The 14,837-nt window shown below is 45.3% G+C and overlaps 1 protein-coding gene and 1 long non-coding RNA gene across 2 annotated transcripts in view; both read left to right on the top strand.

Annotated features, from left to right (window-relative positions):
• Positions 1-14,837, top strand: part of LOC308577042 — a 130,489-nt gene that overhangs the window by 111,516 nt on the left and 4,136 nt on the right. The gene's annotated exons all lie outside the window — the stretch shown is intronic.
• On the top strand, positions 6,921-14,799 carry LOC308576924 (transcription factor HES-2-like). The gene is made up of 4 exons (XM_081177023.1): positions 6,921-7,095; positions 11,786-11,881; positions 13,034-13,115; positions 13,249-14,799. Exons 1-4 carry the CDS (start codon positions 7,000-7,002, stop codon positions 13,659-13,661), a joined length of 687 nt encoding a protein of 228 aa, XP_081033149.1. The 5' UTR covers positions 6,921-6,999; the 3' UTR covers positions 13,662-14,799.

The raw sequence follows: 14,837 nt of genomic DNA on the forward strand, positions 1-14,837 counted from the left end.
GCGAGTTGAATCACTGGCTCATAACTGCGTGGAACTACAGTACTCAAGCCATAGTCACAATGTGTGTCTTTAGTTGTGTGAATTGGCCTACACGCTTTGCAGATTCCCCTCCCCCTCCCCCAAGGAGCCCTGGTGCTCTGGAAGACATCTGGCAAGGGGATGAGGAAGCAAGGAAACAGCCTTGTACGAAGCCAGGCCATTGGTCACTGTAGTTTAGTATTTACACAAACAGTTGTTGTTCCTGGTGCTACTTGGAAAGGCAGAGACCATTTGTTCATGGAACATGTGCTCTGAATTGGGGCTCTGGCCTTCTCCCCTTATTTTGACAGAGCCTCTGGAGAATGAAGAAAACCATGTAAAATTACCTGAATTAACTCACATAATAATTCCCATAAGGTTTTGGGAGTGGGTGTGCTTCCTAATATTATTGATGGCTGGCAGAAGTGTGTGGGCTTCATACTCTGAGGCTCAATTCTAGCTTTACTAGGCGGTCTTAGGTATTACCCCCCCCCCCAATATGCAACATGAGGATAAGAATACTGCCCCCCCTACAAGGCTCTTTGTAAGGTTTGTTGAGAGTATGCATGTGCAGAGCTTTGAACCTGCAAAAACTTGTCCGAATGTGGGACAAATTCTCTTGAAAGGTAAAAGGTAAAGGTAAACACTCAGGTGAAATCACGCAGGTAGCACTGTGGGGTGAAACTTTCCTCTTCCTCCCTCCCTTGTGAAGGTCTTTTTTGGAGGGGGGGAGCTCTGCATCATCGTCACATGCCTCCTGGTTCCTGCTGCAATAAGAGAGACACACTTCCTCCAAAGAAGAACATTGGGAACCATTATGCAAGCACTGTGAAATTCCAGTCTGTCTCTGCAGGGGATGGGAAAAGCAGCTGCAGGAGGTGAATTAAGGTGTGAAGGGAGGGGGAGGGAGAACCAGCCCATAAGGTTGAAAAAATGGCATTTCCCCCTTAAAATGACCTCCTTAAGATGCTGAAAGAAGAAGAACAAGGAGACAATTACAGAGATGGAACTGGAGTAACTTTGACTGATGTCTGTCTTCTCAAACCACAGAAGTGATTTATGTCTTGCAGCAAACGTTCAGGTTTCTGCAGGAAAAGGCAAGGAGGACCTATGCACATTCAAGCAGGAGGCTCAGAATGTTCCTCCTAGGCTGACATCTCCCTGCTGGGTGAGGTCAAGCAACATTTTGGCGACATCCAGGCCATATAATTCCACTTTGAGCAGTCATGACTCCCCCACACACACACACACACCGAGAATGCTGGGAGTTGTAGTTAAGGGTGCTGAGAGTCTGAGGAGGAGATCCCTCCATCTCCTCCAAAAAGCTACAATTCCCAGAGTTCACCAGGAGGAAGGATTGTTCGTTAAACCACTCTAGGAACTGTAGCCGTGGGAGTGGAATGGGGGTCTCCTCCCAACTCTCAGCACTCCGAACAAACTGGGGATCCCAGGATTCTCTATGGGAAACCATGGGAAATGGTCTCATAGTGCTTTAAATGTATGGTGTGAATGTGGATACTATTTTCTGCCATGAACATGCACTGCTGAAGCCCCTAAGCAGACAATGACTGCGATGAACCTGCTCCCTTCTCACCCTTACTCTGCCCTCCCCATACACGGTTGTTCCATCTAGAAGGTGGAAACTGTTGTGGGATCAGTGTAAGGCACGTTGGCCTTGCTGGTCATCAGCAGAGGCATGTAAACCCTCCAGCGTTTTACACATGGAAACATGGGCAGTCAAGTTCATTCATTTCATTTCATTTTTTAAGTGACTTTTTTCTTCCAAGGATATCAGGGTGGTCCTACTCCTCCCCATTCCATCCTCACAACAACTCTGCGAGGTAGGCTAAGAGAGGGTAGCTGGCCCAAGTGAATTTCATGGCCCAGTGGAAATTCAAGCCCTGCTCTCCCACGTGATTTGCTTTTAGTTATTTAAAAACTGTTTATTGGCTGTCTGATGGGGAAATAGTTCCATACTCTAAGCCCGTGGTTCCCAACGTGGGGCACATGCCCCACAGGGGGGCAATTTGATTTTTAAGGGGGGCAATTCGAGAATGATGGAAGTGAAAGCTGGACCATAAAGAAGGCTGATCGCCAAAGAATTGATGCTTTTGAATTCTGGTGCTGGAGGAGACTCTTGAGAGTCCCATGGACTGCAAGAAGATCAAACCTCTCCATTCTGAAGGAAATCAGCCCTGAGTGCTCCCTGGAAGGACAGATCCTGAAGTTGAGGCTCCAATACTTTGGCCACCTCATGAGAAGAGAAGACTCCCAGGAAAAGACCCTGATGTTGGGAAAGATGGAGGGCACAAGGAGAAGGGGACGACAGAGGACGAGGTGGTTGGATAGTGTTCTCGAAGCTACCAGCATGAGTTTGACCAAACTGCGGGAGGCAGTGGAAGACAGGAGTGCCTGGCGTGCTCTGGTCCAGGGGGTCACGAAGAGTCGGACAGGACTAAATAACTAAACAACAACAACAATTTAAAAACTGTTTATTGGCTGTCTGATGGGGAAATAGTTCCATACTCTAACCCCGTGGTTCCCAACATGCCCCACAGGGGGGCAATTTGATTTTTAAGGGGGGCAATTTGAAAATGAGTGAATGGGCTTTTAGGCTTCCTCCACATGAAAAGGAATTCACTTTTTGAATAATAAGAATTATATGTCATGGGGGGGGGAGGGTACCAGGATTTTAGAGATGCTTAGGTGGGGCATGGCCAAAAAGAGGTTGGGAACCCCTCCTCTAACCATTACACCACCCTGGCATAATGTTTCACCCATCCCTGCACTCGCATGAAGGGTCACTCCCTCTGCCATCGCACATTGCTGAAGGTTCTTTCATGCCTCCGATGTGCCACGTTCAGTTATCCTGAGATAGCTGGTCCTCCACCAGCTTCCAAAACCACCTTAAGAATTTTTAATAGAAAGTTTAATCTCAACAATAATCTCATCTTACTTGTCATAGAACAGCTGCAGCTGAAAATACAGCCAGGAACACATATATCTCCAAAGGCAGTTAGGGGAAGATTGAAAGGAAGACATTTCAGTGGCATATGCCAGCCTATGTCAACCCGGGGCTTTGCAACTGTTTGGAACTACACTTCCCATTGGGTCTGAAGCTTTTAATGTTTTATTGTATTTTTACATATGTTGAAAGCCACCCAGAGTGGCTGAGGTAACCCAGTCAGATGGGCGGGATTTAAGTATTATTATTACTGTATTATTATTATAATTATTATTATTGAATAGGACATCCCTATTTTCTTGAGCTTGTTTGGAGGTTCTAGCAGGGGAGCGCAGCTATCGTATACCCTTGACAGAAGAACGGTACACTCCTTCTATCTGGGATGGTCGTCCTTTTCCACCGAGCGCGCAGCTTCGGGAGGAACGCACATGGAGCGGTGAGGGAGGAAGGGGACACCCGCCTAGCCAGCCAGATCAGCCGAATCAACCCTGGCGATCAATGGGGTGACAGATTTCACAGCCAGATCGCCCTGGACATTCCTATTTTCATTGGAGAAATGTTGGAGGGTATGGGACTCATAGGTGGAAGCACTATAGGTTGATTCACTTTTAGATACTTAAAAATTGTTGGGTGGCTCTCTGTACCACAACATCCACCTCAGCAAACCACCTAAAATAGCAATGGCTGCTGGGCTGACCACAAAATAGGCTAGTGAACCAATCCAAAATTGCTCAGAGAAGAAGTTGAGAGCGTGCCACACGCACATAATCATTTCTGAGCTCAGAACCAGCAGTACAATACGTTCAGAACTGAGGAAAGTTTTGGACCTTTAAGGGCTCAGCGGATGAAATGCCACCTTCTTGCTGCTCGGATTGTCTGCCCTACTTGCTCAGAAGCTTTTATGCGCAAGAGTTGGCAGCCTGCTCCTGTTTAACATTTCACAGGTCTCTGGTTGTCTTTCACCACAACCCCCTCAGCAGCATTCAGAGCCTGCGTGCGCATGACAGTGGTAGACTGCGAGAACAGGGTCAACAACATGCGGCTCCATAGGAGCGACAGACGACCCGGACTGTTTCTTTTGTCAGACATTCCCCAGAAAGCTGAAGTCTAGCATTTAATAAGGCATATTGAAAGCAGGCCTTATTATCCATACCACAAAGGACTGCATTATGTACTTAACATTTTAATAGGTGCCAATAAGATGTCTTCTCATATGGATCCTTATCCTAGAGATTTTATAATCTAAAATTCAGCACCAGGGTACCAAAGGGAAAGAAGATGGGGAGAGGATAGTAAGAGAAATTCATCACGTGTGCAGGAGCTGCTGTGGTTGGTGTTGTCGTAAGAGGGTCAGGGTCAGAGAGGGGAATAAAGGAAAATGACCCTACCAATATCAAATGTATAGAATTCTGCCTTAAAAAACTGTGCCTTGGAGAATGCATCAATTGAGAATGTATCATTTTTGCAGTCTCACATATCATTTTGATCTGAACGTATCCTTGCTGTGTCTTTTTCATTGACTTAAAGAATGTATCTGAATGTATCCTTACTGAAATGTAATTTTCCATGAATGTATCTTTACTGAAATGTATTTTTCTTCAATATACTGTACTATGCTATACTTTTCTGAATGTCTCCAAATGTATTTTTGAAGAACGTTCCTTAAATGTAACAATCACTTGTTTCAGTGTGAAAAGTGACCCAGCTACCAATCAGCAAATTCTGGCTTCAGATCTCACATCTGCCCTGAGCTCACTAGGTTGCCCTTAAGCAAACCATCTGCAGCCTAGGAAATAATACTGGCCCACCTTACAGAGCAGCTGTAAGGATGCAAACACAACAAAGCACGTAAAGCACTAATTACGCTTTTAAAACCAGCCAAGAGATTTGCATGTAAAATATTACATGCTTAAGCATCATTTCAAGGCAGGGACGAGGCCTAAGGAGTTGTACCGCAAGCTTCACAGAAAAACACACGTTTTGTGAGAAGTCGGAGTGTAATCCTGTTCAATAGCTCTGGGACTACTTTGCACATTAACTTGGTTCCTAATAAAAATTCTGTTGTAAGCTTTTGTTTCTTTTTAACAGTACAACACATACACACACTTTAGGACTGTTGTAGCTATTTCTTATAGGTCAACAGGGCTACCCACAATTTTCATGAGACAGAAGTACCACTGTTGAAGAGAGACCCACACATAACAGCCACCCATCACCAATGCATGCCCCCCCCAAACCCTTCTGGCACTTATTTTCTTCTGCCCAGAGCAGAAGAGCAGTTTCCCCAACTGGATGTGGCTAAACAAGCTATAGCTTAGGGCCCCACTCTCTTGGCCCCCCCCAAAAAAATATACTACTTAATTGTATTTCATTATTAATATACTTCTTAATTGTATTTCAGTTCAACAATTACTTTGATAAAATACATACTTTGTTAGCTGCAAATAAATAAATAAATAAATAAATAAATAAAAGAAAATAATAATAAAATTATTTATACCCCACCCTCCCCAGCCAAGACCAGGCTCAGGGCAGCTAACAACCAATAATAAAAACAAGTTGATTAAAATACAATTTAAAAGATTAAGATACAACATTAAAACATTAGGATGCAGCCTCTTCACAGGAGGAGAGAAAAAAAAGAGGGGGAGGGAATCAAACCGATCTAAGCCAAAGGCCAAGTGGAACAACTCTGTCTTACAGGCCCTGCGGAAAGAAATCAGATCCTGCAGGGCCCTGGTCTCATGAGACAGAGTGTTCCACCAGGCTGGAGCCAGTGTTGAGAAGGCCCTGGCTCTTATTGAGGCTAATCTAACTTCCTTGGGGCCCGGGACCTCTAGGGTGTTGCTGTTTATGGAACTTAAGGTCCTCCGTGGGGCATACCAGGAGAGGCGGCAGGGACGCGGACTTAGAAAAAATATTGGGGGGGCCCGGGAAAGCTCATGAATAATAAATAAGCTCATGAATATGCAAATAAAGTGGCTCCGGCCCTAAATAGGGCAAGCCACGCCCCCCCAGCCAGCCGATTGGCTGGCTGGGAGGTGTGGCCAGTCGGGATTCCCCTGTTCTCGCGGGATTTCCGGCAGTGCCTTGGCCGGGGCTCTCCGATAAGGGCGCGCGGCTGGCTGGCTGGCGAAGGGGCAGGCTGGGAGGAGGCGGGGGACGGCGGCGGCGCTCTGCTGGAAGGGCGCCCGCCCGAGATTATTGGGGGGGCTGAGCCCCCCCAAAAATTTTTTTGAGGGGGCTCGAGCCCCCTCAAGCCCCATGGAGTCGGCGCCTATGAGAGGCGGTCCTGTAGGTACAAAGCTTTAGATACCTATTAGGGCCATAAATTATCATATAGCATATATTCAACACAAAAAAACAGCAACAATTTGTTGCTGACAAAGGACAGCTGGACATATAAAAGTCCCCATTACCTTCAGTAGCTTAGGGCCTCATCAAACCCAAATCCAGCCCTGGTGGTGCCTTCCACACTCAAAGCACTTTTAAGGTGCTGCCTGGGGCAGATGGGAATAGTGCAAAACACCTGGGAGCGCCAGGTGGGGGGAGGTTGTACCAGCATCTTCAGCTGGATAGAAGCACAACACCTTCATTAACTACAAACCCCGGAATTGTTGACCCTTCCAATCCAGTGGCAAAGTTTTGTAGCATGAACTCCTTGTTTTGTTCCCCAAACTGAAAATTGATACATCAAGCCGGGGTTCATAGTTAACACCCAGAAATCCAACATTGTCTGATTCACTCCAAACCGGTGCCAAAGTTTTGCAGTCCTTTTGTGGGGTTTTGAGGTGTGTGTTTGTGTGTGCGTAGAAGAGAAGGCGGGGCTGGAGCATCTGCTAAGGAAGGTGGAAGCCTTTCCACCGACCGGAGGAGGTGCTGCTGACACCTTGGGAAGAAGGAGGCGTGAATCCCTTTTACTTAAGAGGAATGAAAACCGCGCATGGAGCCAATTAGAAACAAAACGGAAAAGCCAACCTTGCTCTTGCTTCGCGCAGTCTCCAGAAGACAGGGCCATGGAGGTGGCAGCGGGCCAGGCAGAGTCCAAGGGTCTGGGCAAAAGCGGAGGCTCTGCAAGGAAAGCGAAGCATCCCAACAGCCTCTACCGAAAGGTAAGGAAACAGAGATGTTTCATCTCCTTCCGCCGGTTGAGCATCTAACAGAGCAAAGTCCCGTTTTGCCCTGAAACGTGCGCCAAAGAGGTAGCATTCAACCAGGGCTGCACCTGAGCCCCGGACTGACTGCAGGTGAACTTCTTTTTTATTTTTTATTTTTTAATTTTTTTAATAAATATTTTATTCAGGATTTTCTTGTTTTACAGAAGTGTAGTGCCTCGTAATTTTTTTTCCATGTAACATTTTTACAAATCCGTTTCATTTGTTGAGGCATTGGGGGAGAAGAAAAAAGAAAAAAGAAAGGGGGTGGAGAGAGGGAAGATGGATAGGGGTGGGGTCGGGTGGCGGTGTTTCTATTATGTTTAATGTATGTAGAGTTTGGTGTCAGCGTTGCTTGTGTTGTAAGCATGGACCAATGGTACCAAATAGTATGGGAAACAGCCCTACTAGAAAAACTAACTAATAAACTGAAACTGGCATGGGGACAAACAGAAGAAGACGCCTTCACCCCGGTATGGCTCCCCTTTATCACATACACAGCCCAACAGGACAGTGACAAAAATCCACCAACAGCATACAAATCAATATGGCTAACCTGATCCAAAACACCCACCCACCCACCTCACCCACACACGAAAACAAAAATCACCACAGCCAACCACAAATGAATAACCACACCCGAGGCCAACCCCAACCTCTCTCACCACCAAAGGAACACAAGTGAACAACACATGCAGGTGAACTTCTAGGACTTTTCACTCAGGGACATGGGATGGCAGCTGCCGCTGAGCATCTGTGCCTTGTTGCGTTTCTCCTCCAAGATGCTGCACCTAGTTCTCCTCCTCATATTTTTTTAAAATCTTGACCGATTTAATTTTATTATTATTAAAGATTTTCTTGTTTTACAGAAGTAAGTGTAATTTCTCTCGTATTTTTTCCATGTAACATTTTTACAAATCCGCTTCATTTGTTGAGACATTAGGGGGAGGGGGGAAAAGGGGGTGGAGGGGGTGGAGAGATGGCTGGGGTTGGGGTGGGGCCGGGTGGCGATGTTTCTATTATGCTTAATGTATGTAGGGTTTGGTGTCAGCGTTGCTTGTGCAGGTTCTCTGCTGTTCACTTGTGTTCCTTTGGTAGTGAGAGAGGTTGGGGTTGGCCTAGGGTGTGGTTATTCATTTGTGGTTGGCTGTGGGGGTCTTTGTTTTCATGTGTGAGTGGGGTGGGTGGGTGTTTTGGATCAGGTTAGCCATATTGATTTGTATGCTGTTGGTGGATTATTGTCATTGTCTTGTTGGGCTGTGTATGTGATAAAGGGGAGCCAGACCGGGGTGAAGGCATCTTCTTCTGTTTGTCCCCGTGTCAGTTTCAGTTTATTGGTTAGTTTTTCTAGTAAGGCTGTTTCCCATACTATTTGGTACCATTGGTCCATGCTTGCTCCTGACAGGTCTCTCCAGTGTCTGGTTATGGTGTTTCTGGCTGCTGAAAGTAGGTGGGTTATGAGTTCTTTGCGGTGTAAATGGGCGTTATTGTCTTGGAAGATGTTTAGTAGGGCCAATTCTGGGGTGATGTCTATTACTTGCTTAGTTATTTTACATATTTCTCATGTGGCTGTTGTCCAGAATAGTTGGATTTTGGGGCACTCCCACCACATGTGGAGGTATGTGCCTGTGGACTCCTCCCCATTTTTATCCTTCATGCATGAGTGGGGGACTCGAGACCCTGTATCCCAGGTTTTAGACCAACGATCTAACCACTACACCACACTGCCTCTCTCTGTAGAGTCCTTTTTCCTCACCTGTGAGCCACCATGGCCATCTTGCACCAAGTGTGAGGCTGGACACCGCCAGGAAAGCCAATGCCAAGCAAGCACATTTGCAGAAATTAATGATCGATATGAAAATAGCTTCTCTGTTGTTGCCATCAGTCTTGCAGACTCCCCTCCTCCTCCCCAAACCTTTTAACATTGCTACTGAGAAATGATTAGCTTTGTTGGTGTGCTGGGTGGATAATCTGGAGTGCTGAGGGACAGATGGCAGATTATTTGGGGATACAGGGAAGGAAGGGTCTTATCCAAGCCAATCAACAGGCTTTCCAAGCAATATGGGAGGTGGGGGACAGATCCATTGAATTTCAGGGGATTTGTTTCTGAGTAAACAGGCTTGGAATTGTCTTCTGAGGACACACTGTACAATTAAGTCTGTGCTGGTAATGGCATCAGTTCAGAGCATTTGCACCTGTGTGTTTTCCCCGGCTCCAAAATTCAAAATTATACAGTAAAGACAAGCAGCTGTGGCACAGAGTGGATACAAATCCTCTTCAGTTTTGCAAGGCATGCAAGGTGGGTCAGGATCTCTTCTCTGGGTGGTTCAGCAATGCAGGTTGTTGAAAGGAAGAAAGCAAGAGGAAACTAGGTTGTTGAACTGCTGTGTGAAAGGACTGTGAACTCATTTTTATTTTTTTATTTTCCCCCAATAATATTAAGTTTCATACAAAAACAGCACATACTATAAAACCAATTTAAAAAAATAAAATAAAACGAATAATAACAAAAAATATAACCACAAACACATAAACAATAAAAATTAATTAATTAAACTTCCAACCTCATAAATTTATTACTTTACTTCCTCTAATCTCTTCCATCTGAATTTCCTTGTAACTAAATGTAGCAGTTTTACCAATATCATTATTCAAAAACAATATTCCAATTATAATCAAATTTCTTAACTTTTCTTAACATTCTATATCTCATTTATTTAATTAAATTCTAATTTAAACCTAGGCCTATTTAGTACTTTCAAGTAACTTCTAGTCTTTAATAGTACAATCTTTATTCAAATGGTCTTTAAATTTCTTCCAATCTTCTTGATATTCCTCTTCTTTCTGGTCGCAGATTCTCCCAGTGAGTTCAGCTAGCTCCACAAAGTCCATCATCTTCATCTGCCATTCTTCCACAGCTGGTAATTCTTGTGTTCTCCACTTTTGGGCTATTAAAATTCGAGCAGCAGTTGTGGCATACAGAAATACCTTTACATCTTTCTTGGGCTGTGAACTCATTTTTAATACCAAAAATAAATTAATGGGCAGATCATATGCTCAGGGTACATTTACCCAGCAGGTCAACACAGCAGCTTTATATTACCATGGGTCTCCTGGCTCACCCCACCCCACCCCGCCCTGTGAGCAGGGCTATTTTTCTAGATGGCAGGTTGAGAGGAATTCCCTACCAGGACAGACTTTGCTCGTGTGCTCAAGACATCGATTCCATAAAGCATATTTTGCTGAACTGTGCAAAATATGAGCAAGCCAGGGCTGAACTGATATTACCCTTGCTGGTACCTTTTCCGGGAAAATCAGGGGCTCACTATGTCAGGTTCCTATTGGAAGACCGGACAAATGCTAGAACATTAGCAGTGGCCAAGTTTTTATCGGTGGTTGCAAGAATGATCCCTATATTCTGAACGAAATGCTTGTTTAACCTGGAGGTAGGCTGTATGAAGCTCAACATCAAGAAAATGAAGATCATGGCCACTGGTCCCATCACCTCCTAGCAAATAGAAGGGGAAGAAATGGAGGCAGTGAGATATTTTACTTTCTTGGGCTCTATGATCACTGCAGATGGTGACAGCAGTCACGAAATTAAAAGACGCCTGCTCCTTGGGAGAAAGGCGACGGCAAACCTAGACAGCATCTTAAAAAGCAGAGACATCACCTTGCCAACAAAGGTCCGTATAGTTAAAGCTATGGTTTTCCCAGTAGTGATGTATGGAAGTGAGAGCTGGACTATAAAGAAGGCTGATCGCCGAAGAATGGATGCTTTTGAATTATGGTGCTGGAGGAGACTCTTGAGAGTCCCATGGACTGCAAGAAGATCAAACGTATCCATTCTTAAGGAAATCAGCCCTGAGTGCTCACTGGAAGGACAGATTCTGAAGCTGAGGCTCCAATACTTTGGCCACCTCATGAGAAGAGAAGACTCCCTGGAAAAGACCCTGATGTTGGGAAAGATGGAGGGCACAAGGAGAAGGGGACGACAGAGGATGAGATGGTTGGATAGTGTTCTCGAAGCTACAAACATGGGTCTGACCAAACTGCGGGAGGCAGTGGAAGACAGGAGTGCCAGGGGTGCTCTGGTCCATTGGAGTCACGAAGAGTCGGACACGACTAAACGACTAAACAACAAAAGGCTGTATGAATTGTGTATTGCTTTGTAATGATTTGTTGGGTCTCTGGACCGTAATGAAGGTTTATGATGATGGTTTTTCTAGAAAAAGAGGTGCCAGAGCTTTCCATGAACGCCTCCCTTGTTCTCTTATAATGACAATGGCGCCCACTTGAGAGGTGCCAGAACTGAATACTGGCAAGCTCAGCTGGAAAAAAAGCCCTGACTCTGAGGAGTAACTTCTCCTCACACTTTGGCCTAGGATAGAGGGAATTCTCCACAATTTAACTTTGGGGGAGGTGGGGGTTGAATCCTGACAAGACCGAAGTACTGTTTCTGAGGGACAAGGGGCGGGCAGGTGTGGGGGACATAGGTGTGGCTAGGCTCAGGAGTTCATGGTCTCCGTTCTCAATTAAGGGATTGTCTCCAGTTGTTAATCCAACACATAGCGCAGGGCATACCCTAGATTTGTTGCCTTTCAGTTCTCTGATAAGTTTCATTTTTCTCCCCACTCGCTTCTGCCAGTCCATCAAGCCACTGATCGAAAAACGCCGCAGGGCCCGCATTAATGCAAGCCTGGAGCAGCTGCGGAAGCTCCTACAGCAGCTCCCTGATCAACAGGTAAGTGGAGAGTTCAGTCTTTTCAGAAACAACCTGCCCATGTGGCCAAAACTTAACTCGGTTTCTTAGATTTGAGAGGCGCTGGTATTTGCAAGAGCAACACCCTCCCCTCTGCACAATCCAAAAGTTTAGCCGCAATCGTCTGTGGCAACAAAAGCGTTTTAAATACAATTTGGGTGATCCCTTGCAAGAATTTCTTATCAATCTCCTGTACCGGTGGAGTACAGGGTCAGGTTTAAGGTGCTGCTTTTGATCTTTAAAGCTCTATGCGGCCTAGGACCCTCGTAGCTACGGGACCGCCTCTCCTGGCATGCCCTGCGGAGGACCTTAAGGTCCACAAATGACAACATTTTGGAGGTCCCAAGTCGCAAGGTGGTTAGGTTGGTCTCAACTAGGGCCAGGGCCTTTTCAGTACTGGCCCCAACTTGGTGGAATGCTCTGTCCCAAGAGACTAGGGCCCTGCGAGACTTGACATCTTTCTGCAGGGCCTGCAAGACAGAGCTGTTCCTCCTGGCCTTTGGTTTGGACTCAGTCTGACCCCTATGTTTCCGTCCCCTTATGGTTTTGACTTTTAAAATGAGGCTGCATTTTAAATTGCATTTTAACCTGTATTTTAAATTGGTGTTGTTTTTTTCTTACGTTTTTACTGGTGTTAGCTGACCTGAGCCCGGCTCTGGCCGTGGTATAAATAAAATTTATTATTATTATATTATTATTACTACTACTGTTAGACAAACTAGTGTAAACTAGAAACATAGAAAGTTCACAGCCCATAACCTCCAGGAAAGGGCAGGGCTGTGTGGGCTACCTCTGAAATCTTCAGAAGACAAGAAGATAGCCGAGTAATAATCAGTTATGCAAGAGCCGAGCTCTCAGCATAACTCCTTGCTTCCTCTCTAAATGTTGCAAATAATAAAGATTATGTAAAGTTGCAGAATTTGGACATGTCTTTCCCCTGCTTTTTAAATGGAAAGCTGTGCTGCACAGCTGGGGCTTAACCGATCCATTTCTGTGCCAAGAGCAGGGAACCAATGCAGCGCACTAAGTTCTGTGTGCAATGAATTCACTTTTGAACCCTTCCCAAAGCTCAAGGTAGATAGGACTTTTTAAAAAGATGATGTGTTTTGGGCTGTTGTGTTTTATCCTCCACAGAACGCCAGAGCCTTGTCACGTTTGGAGAAGGCTGAGATTCTGGAGACGACGGTGCAGCAGCTGCGCAGGCTGAAGAAGCAAGGTTAGAAGTATTTTTCCTGAGCTCTTCTTTCCGCAAGGCCATGTAAAAGATGCTGAGCACCAGCACTCAGGCCGCTGCTTATTGTCTGCCAGGGAAGCTCCTGTTCTTAACTTTCCTCTCCTCTCCTCTCCAGGTGCAGTTGCTGCTTCCATTCCGCAAGACAGTCAAGATTTTGTTTCTGGTTACTGCCACTGCATCAATACCATCTGTACCTTCCTTAACTCAGCTGGCTCCTCTTCGGCACAGGAGATGAAATCTCAGATCCTACAACATTTGGAAAGGATTTTAGGGCCCAGGTCTACCATTACACCAGCCCTCAAGGCCTGGCAACCAGGCAAGGCAGACACTCTCCCCTCCCACCAACCTTCCTTTCTATGGGCAACTCCTCTAATGCCTGCAGGGCCTCCTTTGGATTCAGACTCCCACACTCTCACGGTTGGGTCTTGGTTGCAGTATTCAGCTTCTACGCTATTGCCCCAGCTACAGAAACCTTGGATTCAGCCAGCCTTGCTTGCGACAACCACCCACGTGTGGAGACCGTGGTGAATGACGTTCCGGAAAAGTGACTTGTAATTTGTTGTGGACATTTGTTTGTTAATCTATACAGACTAACCTCGGTTGTTGAATGTAATCCATTCCGGAAGCCCTTTCGATTGGTTGCAGGAGCTTCCTGCACTCAAGAGGAAGCCACATCGGACATTTGGCTTCCGAAAAACATTTGAAAACCGGAGCATTTACTTCCAGGTTTTCGGTGTTCGGGAGCAGAAACATTCCAAAACGGAGGCGTTCAGGATCCAAGGTTTGACTGTATATTGATTGTTTTATTGTCTGCTGTTCTAAAGTTTCTATTTTTAAATGAATGTTTTTATATTATTTTATGCAGACCACTTAGTTTCAAAATCAAATAACACACACTTGCTCAATAAAGAGGTTTGGCCTCACTCAAGATATCCAACTGGGGTAGAAGAAGTATGAAACAAAGCATAATTGCCTTCCCAAAATGAGATGGCTTTCTGAACTGTGACTCTGAAGGCTTCAGCAAAAGTTTTCAGCTCCAGATATGAACTCACCTTTGTCTCAGATGGACATTTTGCCATCTAATGAGCCTCTGAAATCTGCAGCTCAGTTACCTACAGCAGCTTAGGGCAAGTAGGATGAATACACAGAGACAAGCCCTACTTCTCAGTAGAGTCATTAAGTGCTACGGCAAACAATGGACATGCTGTGAACTCTGGACCTAGATTGGAAGGATCCATTGGCAATGCTGTCTGAGGCTTGCTTGCTACGTGCAATTATTAACACAGTAGAATATGTTTGGTTGCCTGCCTAATCTGCCAGAGCTAATTCCATGTTTCGTTGGTATAATGCTGAATATGACAGAGGGACACTTGATGTATTTTAAGAGATCCATTTTAAAGCAATAGTTGTAAATAACTTAACCCTCCAGCGTTTAGCAATGTCCAGGCAGAATATTAAGTATTCCTCACAAGAGCTGCCAGTCTGAAGGAGAAGGAAAACAGGCCATTTTCATTCTGATCAAGATTACAACTTCAGGGCCCGGGGATTTAGTGCTACTCTTGTTCTGTCAAGGATTCCATCTTGCAAACAGTCGCACGCACCGGGAAGAAAGGGTAAAGGTTTTTAATAAAACTAGCCATACGCACAGCTTGTCAAACTGACTGATTCATAAGAGGAAATGTGGACTTTTGAGGCCAGGTGTTC

Source organism: Podarcis bocagei (assembly GCF_964188305.1).
Source record: "Podarcis bocagei genome assembly, chromosome: 17".
Taxonomy (NCBI): Eukaryota; Metazoa; Chordata; class Lepidosauria; order Squamata; family Lacertidae; genus Podarcis; species Podarcis bocagei.